Source organism: Pituophis catenifer, unplaced genomic scaffold (genome assembly GCF_029215685.1).
Source record: "Pituophis catenifer annectens isolate HBS135680 unplaced genomic scaffold, rPitCat1.0.hap2 SCAF_2, whole genome shotgun sequence".
Taxonomy (NCBI): domain Eukaryota; kingdom Metazoa; phylum Chordata; class Lepidosauria; order Squamata; family Colubridae; genus Pituophis; species Pituophis catenifer.
Window position 1 is genome coordinate 210,737,929 of NW_027256882.1, and position 13,993 is coordinate 210,751,921.

Here is a 13,993-nt window from a genome sequence, read left to right on the forward strand (position 1 = left end):
CTATAACGTATGCAAAAAAGCAGCCAATGACAAGCCACAGGAGGCGCAGATTGATATAAAACTGCTTCTGCACACATAAAGGAGGTTTTAAACAGTTAATAGCAACAGCCTCAGCAAAACGCAGAAAACGAGAGTTCCTGTGGCCTAGTAAAACTTTAAACACAAAGTTTGGATCCACCTGGTGGCCCATAGATAGTGTCTTTGCAGTGGCCGAAGAAGGCATTTTATGGCCAGGGTGGATAAAAATTGATGTTTTTTTTTTTTAAATTTTTAAATAGAATTTTTAAATTTTAAATTGGATTTTTTTTTAATTTTTATTAAATTTATTTTAATAAATGTTTTTGGAGTAAAAATCTTATCTAAATATGGTTTTCTATTTATGATACATTAATAATTTAGTTTATTCAGCATGAAATGGAGCTTAGTTATGTAGCATGAGGCTGTATATTCTGCAATATTGGGACTGACTGAGTCAACAGGTCAGGAGGAGCTGCTGCAGGACAGAGATGGCAGTTGCTCTTTAAAAATTATGATTTAAAATCGAGTTGATTTAAATCAAGCCTCTTTACTAGTGATTTAAATCATGTTTTAAATCTTGTTTTAAATCAACTTGATTTAAATCAAATCCATCCTGTTTATGGCCATAATTTGCTGCTGCTGTTGGATTACTCATGAGTGTCTGGATGTCATGCCTGGAAGCCATATTACCTGTGTGCCTTGAGGATCCAGGCCTGCCACAATCATACCGTGGGAAGTTGGGAGGGGGGAATTGCATGAGTGAAGTAGAGATAGCCATAACAAACCTCTCTAAGAGAAGTTCAAGGCCATGGTGTCTGGTAGCTGTGCAAAGAAGAAATTGGAAGATGTCTTCTGTTCGGGAAAGAACTGATTGGAGCTGTGTGGACATATGGGAGATGTGGGCAAGGTCTTGAACTTTCTTGTAGGTGAGGAAAACCGGAAGCGTTCAGGTTCAGGTTTTCCCAGATGTGCCAATATGACATCCCTAATAAAAGTTAGCTTTGAGGAACTTCAAGCCTCGGAGTTTGATTTCGTTGGGGGTGTTACTTGGAACCCTGACATTAACCTAAATCTGAACCCTGACACTGGACCCATTTCAGAAGATGATCCTTTATTCTGAAAGACAAACTCCTATCAGTTCTGCTGATATAATTGTCTCTGCAATTACAAATAAATTGGTAAATGCAATCTTATTTTCAGGGAAACACGGTACTCTAGAGAAACAGATTGATTCTCGATAAATATTCACTTTTCAAAACAAAAATGTACAATTTGCTACAAAAATCAAAGGATGGACATAAACGATTTAGTTGTAAATCAGGGACATTTTTAACATATAGTTCTTTTATATTTTTAAACATAATTTTAATAGGTTACATTCATGCTAGCTTAATTACCTTTACTTCTCATTGAAAATAATGGAAATGTTAATCATGCCATTTATTTTATTACTTATGTTTTTGAAGATCTTACTTTTTTGAAGATCTCCAGAGGTCTAGAAGAGGCTGACCCACTGGCAGAGAAGCAAAAATGTTTTATTCAGATGATGGTGAAGTTGTAAGAACATGAAATCTAAGGAAAATATTTTCACTAACTTTTGAGTGAAACACACTCAAAAAAGGATATTTTAGATTTCCCCTTCTGAAAACAGGAAGTGCCAGCCTTTAAAGGGGAAGTCTACTGGAAATTCCCCTACACTTTCTCCATGATCTCTAAATGTCAGGAAAAAGATAGGTCTGCCAGTTCAATGGCTATCTATCTATCTATCTATCTATCTATCTATCTATCTATCTATCTATCTCTAATCTTCTATCACCTACCTAGCTATCTTTATCATACCTACCTACCTACCTACCAGTATGTATCTAAAATCTACTTCTCAGATATGCATTGGTATATACTGTATAATGTATATCCATTGGTAGCAGTATATAAGCAACTTTAAAATCAGACCAGAAATAGTATGACATCTGAATGTGTGCTATTGTGTGGATACAATATCATTTACTCTTATTTCTACTCTTCAGACTGAACTGATTCAAGTAATCAGAAATAAATAGCTTCCCACTCCAAAACATACAGATACAGAAAGTTGGTTCTTTGGAGAAGGAAGAGAGATGGACATGGAACTGACTATTTGCAATACAGAGCAGGGAATATTGTCATCTGCAGAATCATCCTACAGTTTTGCTTCAGATTATGCCCGTGCACTTAATTTGGATAACTAAGTATGCGAGGCTTCTTTTTCTCCAGCAAACTTTCAATGCCAAGGAAGAAATTTTTCAGTAAACAAAAGGAATATGCAGTGGTATTTATTAATGCAATAATCCTATGGTCCATCAGAAGCATCAGACATCTTTTCCAGCAGTTTGTGTCCAGAAATCCAATATAACAATGCAGACGATAGAAACTACCTATACTCAACCCAAGGTTTTCAAAAATATTGGGTGGTGGCCACTATGGGCTGCTCCTGTTTCCTTTCTTATAGGTTTTAGTATAAAGATTTAACTATTAATAGAAATATGTTAGCTTATTACAATGGTTCATGCTTTATCATCATGGACATCTTTCTCCTGTGTAATTCTTCCTTTCATATTCTGCTAAAACAGATGTTTCCTTATACATGATTAGCCACCATGTCTATATAAATGTTTTGTGCTTTCTACATACTGGTATTTGTCTTCTGATACATATGTTACATGTCTCTATATAGGTTTTGCTACGTGATGTAGTCACTTATTTCTAATGGCAGGGGCCAGACTTCTCCTTTTTTAAAATGGAATTGCTGATATCTGTACAATCTTTTCTCAATCCTTAAACTTAGTGTAAACACATAAGGAAAATATTCCAACAGTCACAACTGATTATATCTTGATGATTCCCAGTTATACATGTCCATCTAGAAATGAACAGATGATATTACAGAGATCCTTATTTGAAGTCTGCAAGCTAGATGGGTCAGGATGGATAAAATAAGTTCAGACTGATTTCTGGTAAGAATGGCTGCACCCTAAACCGATGGGATGGTTGGATGGTTCCTTCACTGGCTCTAGAGTGGAGCCACACGTTCCTTGAAACAAGTATTTATTTATATTCTTTATTATTTTTATAAACAAGTCAAAGCGGTAAAATATCTAATACTCCATCCTCCTATTTTCCCCACAATAACAATCCTGTGAAGTGAATTGGGCTGAAAGGGAGCGACTGGCCCATGGGCATCCAGCTGGCTTTCATAGCTGAGGCAGGATTGGAATTCAGAGTCTTCACTTTCTAGTGGAAACACCTTTCCTGGTGTTTTAATCAGCAGGTCACAGTGGCTCTAGTTGCAAAGGGAAGGGCCATCTCTGGAAATGTCTTACTTTGGAATTCCTCACCTTTGGAATTCTGTCTTCTGGTGATGCACCAGATTTACTTGGCTAATATAAAGAAGGCTTGGGCAGATTTGATACAGATCGAAATGGTGCTTCAAATCATCTGGCTCCTCACTAACCCCTAGAAGTACTTTCTTAGAGGATTTCTGATCTGCCTCCATAGAATCAGGATTCATAATTCTAGGGAGGGATTAAGCTGGAAATGTACAGGACTAACCCTCAACAATTGAAAATAAGAGGCAATCAAAATTTGGCAACCAAGCAGGTCTAAATAAAAATAAATAAAATGTTTAATTATTATGTATGTGCAACAGAGAAGAGTAAGAATTGTGATGAACAGTACAGGTAGTCCTCCACTTGCAACAGTTCATTTAGTGACCAAAGTTAAGACAGCACTAAAAAACGTGAATGACCTTTTTTTCACACTCACGACCAATTGCAGCATCCCCATGGTCACCTGATCAAAATGCAGACGCTTTGCAAATGACTCATATTTATGATGGTTGCAATGTCCCGGGATCAGGTGATCCCCTTTTGCGACCTTCTGACAAGCAAAGTCCATTGGGGGGGGAGCCAGATTCACTTTAACAACTGCAGTGCTTCACTTAACAACCGTGGCAAGATAGGTCGTAAATCGGGGCAGTTGACTCACTTAGCAACAGAAATCTTGGGCTCGGTTGTGGTCTTTAAGTCGAGGACTGTAGGTATTACGAGCCGCCCTGCGGAGCTGCTTCTCCCCCTTTTTTTTTCAGCGTTTGAGGGAGGGAAAAGGGGCAGTTGAATCACTCAGGCAACCTTCGGCTTTCAGACAGTGGAGACATTAACACCCCACCCCCAATTGCGGCTGGGGGTGGGGGGGCCATCCTGACTGAAGAGCCGGGGTCCAAAACATTGGAGTGCAGACGCGAAAGCGCTTTAAGAGCAGGGCGGGAAAGCGGCAGCGCTCTCCTCGCTGTCTGCCTGCTTACAGCATCTCCCGGCTGAGGAGGGGTGGGGGGGGAGGGAGAGAACTAGCACCTCGCCATCATCCTGAGGGGCTCGGCTCCCCTCCCCCTCTCTTTTGGGGCGACAGCTGCAAAGTTTATTTCTGATTTGGCCAAGTTTGCTTTAACCTGTCGCAGCCAATTCGGAGACCAATCCAAATAGGAAAAAGGCTCCGCTTCGTTTCCCTGCTCAACGGCGCCCCGCCTCCTTCCCCGTCTTTCCAATGGCGCCCCCGCGAGCCGCTTTCTGTTTCCCCGATCGCGTTTCCTGATTTGGGAAACTTCCTTCGCTTTCGATTCTCGCTTCGGGTCGGCTGTTTCTGAGGAATCTAGTCGGTCGGCAACGGAGGATTTTCATTGGACGGCTTGGCCCGCCCTCGGGGGGGCGGTGTTTTAAGCTGCTTCCCGACGCTGTTTAGTTTGAGAGCTGCGAGCAGGCGGTCTTGCAGTCGGATTTGGGTTTTTTGATGGGGTTTTTTTGGAGGGGGGCAGAGTTGAAAGATAAACGGAATAATACGAGGAGAGATTTTAAAAAAAGCTATTGCAAAGCCAAAGGTTTAAGGAGAAAGAGGAAAAATGACCGAGGCCGAACGAGAGAATTTGCTTCGCTACAAGCAATATATAGTGAAGACTTTAAATCCTGTTTATGTATTGAGCCACATGAAAACCTGGCTGTCTGATGGTAAGTAGGAACCACCCAAGTTTTCTATCAAAGTCATGTTTTGTTCTGATGTCCCCAACTGCACGCTCTTTAGGAACAGTAATGTTATATAAAACGCAGATGTACTCTGGCCCGATGGGAATTGTAATGCAACATTGGGAGGGCATCAGACTTGGAGAAGATTCATTTTATTTATACTTAGGAGGGATTTATTAAGCGGCACCCTCCATGTCATCTAGCCCAGAATACCTGTGGCCACTATTCACGTTATGTGCACGATCTCTCCAGATGTTTTGGAGAATATTCGGTTCAGATTTTTGGAATGGGGAAAACAGATACCCAGATTAAAAACAGATTAGCTGAAAAATGCCTATTTCCCCCCTGTGAATTATGTTATGACCAGGCGTGTCAATTAACTGGTTGACTTAATCAAATCACCTGCCTGCAATTACACGGAGACGTTACTTTCCTAACCAGAAACTTTCTAGTGATGTTTAGAAACAGAATGAATAAATTAATACTCTAATCCTTTTAAGGAATCCTGCTTTTTTATATATGTACACTGTACGTCTTTCTCACACGTGCTCGGGTGCTAATTAAAGCTACATGATTTAAGAGCACTGATCTACATGTTGATTTCACTTGAGGCATTGGCTGTGATTTTTCAGAAGAGGTTAGTGACGGTTGGACAGAAAGACGTTGAAAGGGAAAAAAAAATGTTCGTGTCGCTAATGTTCAGCAAAGAACGCGAGAGGCAACTATTTCGCCCGCCACGGTTCTTAGTCTCGTTTTTGCAGAGAGAAGTCAGGCTAAGCGGGGTTGTGACATTCAGAAAGGTTGCGTTTGAGGCATCTTTCTTGCACGCGTTTTGCAGGGGCTTTGCATACAGTTCTTTCGAGTTGGCAGATGCGCCTTTACAAGGCGTTCGTGATTGGCCAGCTTCGCAAGCGGTTTGGGAATTATCCTTTTCGGAATTATCTTGATAACCGGGAGGGGGAAGCAGGGCACTTATTGGCTGAAAGCAGCGGAGGAGGCGGGGCAAGAATCCTGCCAGCAGATGGCGCTAAAACCGTCAAGGCGCGCTCGTGCCCTGCCTGCTTCTTACAGTTTTTCTCCCTCTGAAAATTGCGGAATTTTTCGTCTTCTACTGGAAGCGAAATAAGCCATGGATGTCTGGAAATCCAAAGTAGATTTCGATATTTGAAACAAAGAAAGAGATTGAGACATTTCCTACATGAAGTCACGGTCTTTCAGAATGCACAATCTTGATCAAGAGCTCCTAAAACAAAGTATCTCATGCAAACTATCTTTAATTTCACCTAATCCATATGCTTCCAAATGCTTCTAAATAACCTTTTACTCTTCAAACTTACCTCTGCATAAGGGTTCCATCATTTCTATCTAACTCCCTCAGGTTTCCTTTTGTCACATTTGCTCTCCCTTGATATATTTATAATCTAATTCTTAGTCTATTCTTTTTATAACTCTTAACTCACTTTTAAATACAATCCACATTCATTCAGAACCCAAATGGTTATGTTCAAAGGATTGATGTTCGAAAAACAATCAAAAGTGAAAAGTGATTCAGTTTCACTGTAAAGTTTTTCTAATTTAATATAATTACATTTAATGACATACCCTTTGTGTCAAAGTACCATATGGGGAGATATCAGTGTTAATTACCCAGTTTCCTCCAAAATAAGACATCCCCTGATAATTGGGCTTTTGAGTGCATGGCAATAAGGCCAAGCGCTTATTTCAGTTCAAAAAAATATAAGACAGGGTCTTATTTTCAGGGAAACATGTACTTTACTTTCCTCTCCCCTCCCCTCTCCTCTACCCCTCTCTCTCCCTCTCCCATTTCTTTCTCTCAAGTCCCAGTCATTCCCATGCCATAGATATCATCAGATGATCCCATATATACTGGCTTCCGTCTCCCATCACAAGAACACCTAATCCCAGTTTCACTTCATGAATGCTCATTCTAGTCTGTGCATGCAAAGATTTTTAGTTTAGTTCATCTAATTTATCCTCCAAGAAAACAAGGGTGTATAGACATAGAATTCTTCCATTTTTTTCTCATAAGAACAGCCCCATGAAATAGCTAGACTGAGAGTTTTCATTGGCCCAGAGTCAACCTTGACAACTATATAATATTGATTATGTTAATGAAGACTTAAAATACTAGAACCGTGTTAGTGAACCTATGGAACGTGTGCCGGAAGCGGCACACAGAACCATCCCGTGAGGGACGCATGGCCTCGCTGGCTCCTCTTCCGCATTCCTGTGCACACACGCACGCAGGTCATGTGTGCTGTTCTTCTGGGGTTTGGTGCTCCCACGCGCGTGAAGGCTAGCAAGGCCATGCGGTCCAGGCAGGATGGTTTTGCGTGCCATTTCCGGCACGCAGGTCAGCACGCGGTGATGTAAAAGGTTAGCCATCACTGTACTAGAATGAACAAGAATGCAGAATAGATTTATCACTGTGATTAATTTGATATAATTAATATATTGTATATATTATACAAAATATTAATATAATATAATAATATATGCTAATATATGCTAATATATAATTAATATAGTGATTAATTAATATATTGGAAGAAAGGTTTGGTAGAGCAATGCATTTGCCAGGCATGTGATTCAAGTCACCTTAAAAGCTTAGTCTTCTACATAAGATGAAGAGTACTCGGTCATGTGTACAAACATGCTTTGTACTTGGCTGTAAAATCATCCATTGATAACAACTGTCAATGAGTGATGGAGAAGGTGAAGAGATTCCTGTGCTGGTCAATATTAAGCCTTCCATAGGTCTAACACAGCCAGACTGCAAAATACCAAATGTCCATTATCTAGACATGAAGAGATACAGAAAATGTTACAGATAACCCTTGCTTCATGACCATTCAACAAGCATTTGAAGTTATGATGATGCTGAACAAATCTTACTTAATGCCTGGTCTTTGAAGTTATGGGTCACAGCATCCCTATGTTCAAGTGATCAAAATTTTGCACTTGGCAATCTACCCACATTAACCTCAGGATATGCTTCAACGCTATCCACTCACCTATTCCCCCCATCTCTGCTCTTCACTATTCTTGCCATCCCTAGCTGACCTTTGTTGTTGTTTTCTTCCCACTGCTGAGGAGATGTGCCTAACTGGCCCTTCATGAGTGCAGCTGGACAAGGCTGATTGCTACCAAGGAGTGGGAAGACATGCAAACAGGAAACAAGTCAGACATAGGACAGATTGCTTACAATTGCTTTGCCTCTCCACAAAGTGGAGAGATTGGAGAGGAAGAGATTACAAAAGAGTAAGCAAACACCTAGTGGGGAATATATGGGCTGTTTGCGTAGTATGCTAGAGGCTGCCAATGCCAGCACATTGCTTCTGATATGTAGTCCGCATTGTACGCCTGCTTACTCTCTTGTAATCACTTCCTTTCCAATTCTCTACTCTGCAGGGAGGTTGGAGAAAGAAAAACTACATATTAAGTCCAGGACCACAAATATTGATTGTATCGGTAATCACATTACTGAGGGACATTACTTGTAACTTTCAATAGATGCTGAATAGATAGATGCTCAGTAAGTAAGAACTACTTGTAATGTGCTTTCAATAAGCAAGCAGACACACAGGGAAACATTTTCTAATAGCAGCAAAATGAATTATTGCCTTTGGGAATGTGGCAAACAGAATCATGAGCCCTTGGAAAGCTAAAATGGAAAAGATGCTTTACTTTGAAAGTCTATTGTTTTGCTTTGAACCTTAAGGTAAGAAATTTACTGCAACAGTTTTGTCTACAATCTGATTTCATTCTAGAGACTGTGGAGCAAATTCAAGAGCAAAGCAGCCGGCCAACCAAGGCAGCAGAACTCTTTCTTCAGTCTCTTCTACAGCTCAACGTGGATGGATGGTTCCGTGGTTTTCTGGATGCACTAAAAGCATCAGGTAGGATTGCTTTATTATATAGGAAGTGTTTGCTAAACTACAATCCTTCTCCCTTTAAAACTCTAATCAATGGTTTTATGTAAACAATTGCAGTTTCATTGAGTGGGTACCACACAAAAGAATTATTCAAAGTGTTCAGCGTATATACATACATACATATGTAGGTCTTTGGTTATTCGGGTTTTCTCCCACGTAAAATTGGAGGTGTTTTGGCAGCGTTTCGACAAAGTCTCATTCGTCATCTTCAGGCTGGTGTTTTTGGCTTCGTGCTTCTAGGAGCAATGTGTGTGATCGCAGCTGTTTCTTCCTTTTAACTGCCAGTGGGGGGCCAAGACACCTCCAATTTTACGCGGGAGAAAACCCGAATAACCAAAGACCTACATACAAACACCCGTGAAAATCTCAGAAAACATACATACATATATACATACACACATATATACGGTATGTCACAGAAGTGAGTACACCCCCTCACATTTTGTAAATATTTAAGTATATCTTTTCATGTGACAACACTGAAGAAATGGCACTTGGCTACAATGTAAAGTAGTGAGTATACAGCTTGTATAACAGGGTAAATATGCTGTCCCCTCAAAATAACGCAACACACAGCCATTAATGTCTAAACTAATCAATGGTTTTATGTAAACAATTGCAATTTCATTGAGTGGGTACCACACAAAAGAATTATTCAAAGAGTTCAGAGTACACACACACACATAGGATGCTATTCAATTACAAGACAGGAAACACATTATTAGTTGGCATGTAAATGTCCTATTTGAAAGATGGGGTCTTCCAAAAGCCTCTGCAAATGAGCTGATAGATTCCTTCAACCCTCAGACCTGGGAGTCTGTGATCCAGTAAATTTGCTGGAAGTGAAAGCTGGAATTAGGAGCTGGGGTTTTCTTCATTTTTAAGATAAAATTTACCAAATAAATGTGGCATAAATTAATAAAGTAGGCACACTACCCAACTTGAGGACTAGTGCATTTCTTATGTTGCTTTAAAAAAAAAACAATTGTGACAGTGAAATTAGTAGAGATAATTTTGGGTGGAAAGAGGCTGTTAAAGTGATTTTGGGGAACGTATAGCAACTAGGAAGGAAGAGAATTTCCTTTGCTCAGGGGAAAACCAATCCTTTTCTATAGCTCAGGGAAGAGAAGAGAATGGCTGCAGGGGCAAAAAAGCAAAAATTGATTATGGAGTTTAGGAAATACCTCCAATCAGGAACACCAAGCAAGTTGTGTGAAAGGGATGCTTACTTTTGTGCTCTCTGCTATGGGAGAGAATCTCATCAGTTCTTCCGAAGATAAAAAGGTCAGACAGAGTTGCACAAAAAAACTCAGTGGGCTGGAATGTGCTTTAAAATTGCTTACCGTTTAGGTAATCTGCATTCTTTTTGCATCCTGCTTCAAGGACCCTCTAAAAGGATGCAGATGACCAGCTGTCTGCAAGGAATATAAATCCTTCCATTCCCTACTATCCTGTCAGAGCTGAGGGAAGCTTCTTGGATGAGAAGTGGAACGTCTTCAAAAGGAAAAACAAAAAAATCCAGTTGCGTCCTGAAAAAGCACCTTCGGGATAGCTTTAAATAGCTTAAAGAAATCAGTCAGCACAGCTAACAGAATCAGAACATCATGATAATATTGTATATGATATTTACAATCAATGATAAATATCATCTACAATTTCTTACACTCAGAAGGTCAATTGTTGCAGTAAGTTATTTCCCTCCTTCAGTTCCTCTGTGTGTGTGTGCGCGTACACACGCACACACATGGGGGGAAAGGTCTTTAAAAGCTTTCTGACTCTAATGGAGACCTGGAGTTTCTTACCAAACTTGATTGGTAAGGATTCTCAACATATTCACTTTCCACATTTTGGGGTGGGCTGAAACTAACTTAGAAAGGCATCAGATAAACCACCTGTTGCTAATAGTTGACTTTAGTCAATTACCACTTTAATTTCAATTTGTACCTTCTATTCTGCTTCTTAAAGAGTATACTGGCCTTCATCAAGCAATTGAAAGTTGGGATTTCAAGATAATTGAAAGTTTGGAACCTCACAGGGAACTGTTGAAACGAATTGAGCCCACTATGCAGGACATTGACGTCAAAGAAATTCGGTTACACATGAGTACCTGCCTCCTAGAACAGGAATGGGAAGAAATTTATCAGGTATTATTTATTTAAACTGCTTGATCAGTAACACTCAGCAATATTGCCCATCTGCTCTACACTACCCCACTGTTAACGGCGGCCCACATTATTTTAGAAGACAGCCCTGATTTTCATTTTGCACAGTGTACTAATTCAGCATGATCAGAGAGCAAAAATAAAACCTATATGAACTCTTACCAGTCATTTCTATAAATATTTGAGAAGATGCTGATGTGGTCCAGGTTACAGGTTGGTAAGCAAGGGAATTAACATGAATTTATTTATTTATTTATTAAACTTTTATACCGCCCCCTCTCCCGAAGGACTCGGGGCGGTGAACAGCCAAAATTAAAAACACACAATACAAATATTAAAATACATTAAAACGAAATTAAATTATCTTTGGCTTCTCCAATTTAAAACCCCTTGCCCATAAAATTCCCCAATTAAAAGATTTTTAACCCAGCCCGGCTTGCTGAAATAAAAAAGTCTTCAGGGCCCGGTGGAAGGTCCGGAGGTCTGGGATTAGTCGTATCCCTGGGGGTAGTTCATTCCAGAGGGCGGGTGCCCCCACAGAGAAGGCTCTTCCCCGGGGGGTCGCCAGCCGACATTGCCTGACAGACGGCACCCTGAGGAGGCCCTCTCTGTGGGAGCGTGTTGGCCGGTGGGAGGTTATCGGAGGCAGAAGGTGGTCTCGTAAGTAACCGGGTCCTAAGCCATGGAGCGCTTTGAAGATGAGAACCAATGAAGAAAGAAAGGAATAAATGGTGAATGTAAAATTGATTTTGCTTCTTATTTTATATTCTCTTATTGTTACACCTGGGAGAGAAGGTTTGTGAATTTTGCTCTGATCATTGATGTTTTTTTGAGTTTAGTTACTTGTAGTTGGGCGTGTATCTTCTGATATTATTTTCATAAAGTTTTATTGAAAGTTTTACAAAGAATATAAGAACTAACTCAAATGAATAGCAATAGCACTTAGACTTATATACCACTTCATAATGCTTTACAGCCCTCTAAGTGGTTTACAGAGTCAGCATATTGCCCCCAACAATCTGGGTCCTCAATTTACTGACCTCGGAAGGATAGAAGGCTGAGTCAACCTCCAGCCGGTCAAGATTGAACTACTGGCAGTTGGCAGAGTCAGCCTGCAATACTGCATTCTAACAACTGCACCACGAAGGCTGTAATAAAGAGTGAAAGCAAGGAAGAAGAAAGTGAAAAACAAAGGTGCAGAAGGAAAGGATAAAAAGAAATAAAAAGCTTCCAATTTCCTTTGCAACAAATATAAGTACAATTACAAAATCATCTGCCCCATGATTACAAAAGAAGAGTCACTTTTCAGTTTTTCCCTAATCTTCAAAACCACAAATTATAGCCACGAATTCTGCATTTTTTTCTGTTTTATGTAAAAAGTCCATAAAGTGGAAGTGAATCTCTTGAGTTTTGAAATACTATAAATAAGTACTCCCCTCTACCTCCTCTTTCTGATTTGCAGATTTGTGACACGAAAGGGAGAAAAGCAAGTGGAAGCAAACTGGTAGAATGCCTTTGTAGATCAGACAAAGAAAATTGGCCTAAAACTTTCCAAATGGCACTGCATGAGACTGGATACGAGGATCAAAGGGATCTATTGGATTTGAAAGGAGGTATTGTCATATCTTTGTTTTACTCTCCATTCAGTTTCTTTCTTTCTCTTGGAAGACTTCCAGAATAAAGAGTCCCCAATTACGAGAGGCAGAGTCACCAATTGGAATGTCAGTGGGGTGTGTGTGGAGTGATGGTCATAATCAGGTGTTCGAAGCCCCTCAGTTTTAACTTCTATGTGCCTTAAAACTGGAAAGGCGTCCATTGCCATCCTGTTACAGGTAGTCCTCACTTAAAAAGTCTAATCAGGACCTGCAATTCTGCCACTAAGTGGAGCAGTCACTCAGTGGGAAATCACATGCAACTGTAATTTCTGGCTAGAAATAGACAATAGACTCAGTTTCACACCTTTGGCTTTGTTTGCTTCCTAACTATTCCCCTGCCCTTTGGGATACTCAGATTACTTTTTACTATCATATATACATAGAAAGCAGTGCATTCATGCTGGAAGACAGAGGTGCATTACTCAAATAGCTTCCTGTACTCTCTTGAAATCCTTTCCTCTCCGATATTGTCACTATACAAGTGGGGAGGCAGATTGGGGGGGGGGATAGAAAAAAAGCAAGCAATTTCTGTAGGCAATCACTCCTTTACCTGACCTTTTCTAATTGCCTGTACAATCACATTGCTTTTGAAAAGAAAAGAAAGCAGCTTACTCTTGAAATCCCTTCCTCTCCAATCTCTCAACTAGTGTCACTTAGTGAAATGGGTGGGGTAGAAATGCAATGAATATATAAACAAAGAAGTATGTAGAAATTTAGTCACTTGAGCAAGAGTATTCAAATAGGACCTTCCACATTGTTTAATATTGGTAACTTTCAGTGTTTCTCCATTCATTAGAACATATTTATATTGCGTTCCCACAGACTTCTCTGTGTCACATTCAGATGATAATGCAGATGTTGAAATGGAAAATGAAGATGAAAGCAGCTGTGTTTTTCAAATACAAATTTCTGAAGAAGCAGAATCTGATAATCTTTCTGGGAATTCATGTTCAGCTTCAGGTAAGACAGTTGGAAAACAGCCTTGGGTTCAATTCTGTGCATTCTTTTAGGAAACATTTAGTAGCTTCTCAAGGAAAGAATCTGTACTACCAAAAGTCGTCACTTACTTAGGGCAGAGGAATACCGTCTTTCCCTGAAAATAAGACCCTGTCTTATATTTTTTTGAACACCAAAGTAAGGGCTTGGCCTTA

General features: G+C 40.0%; 1 protein-coding gene across 1 annotated transcript in view; it reads left to right on the plus strand.

Annotated features, from left to right (window-relative positions):
• Nucleotides 1-4,850: 4,850 nt before the first annotated feature.
• The window catches only part of RIGI (RNA sensor RIG-I), a 36,825-nt gene continuing 27,682 nt past the window's right edge, over nt 4,851-13,993 (plus strand). Inside the window, exons 1-5 of the mRNA XM_070935507.1 lie at nt 4,851-5,054; nt 8,861-8,989; nt 10,991-11,169; nt 12,650-12,800; nt 13,665-13,802. Of these exons, the coding sequence (XP_070791608.1) occupies nt 4,949-5,054; nt 8,861-8,989; nt 10,991-11,169; nt 12,650-12,800; nt 13,665-13,802 (703 nt within the window). The 5' untranslated portion in view covers nt 4,851-4,948. The remainder of the gene's footprint in view (nt 5,055-8,860; nt 8,990-10,990; nt 11,170-12,649; nt 12,801-13,664; nt 13,803-13,993) is intronic.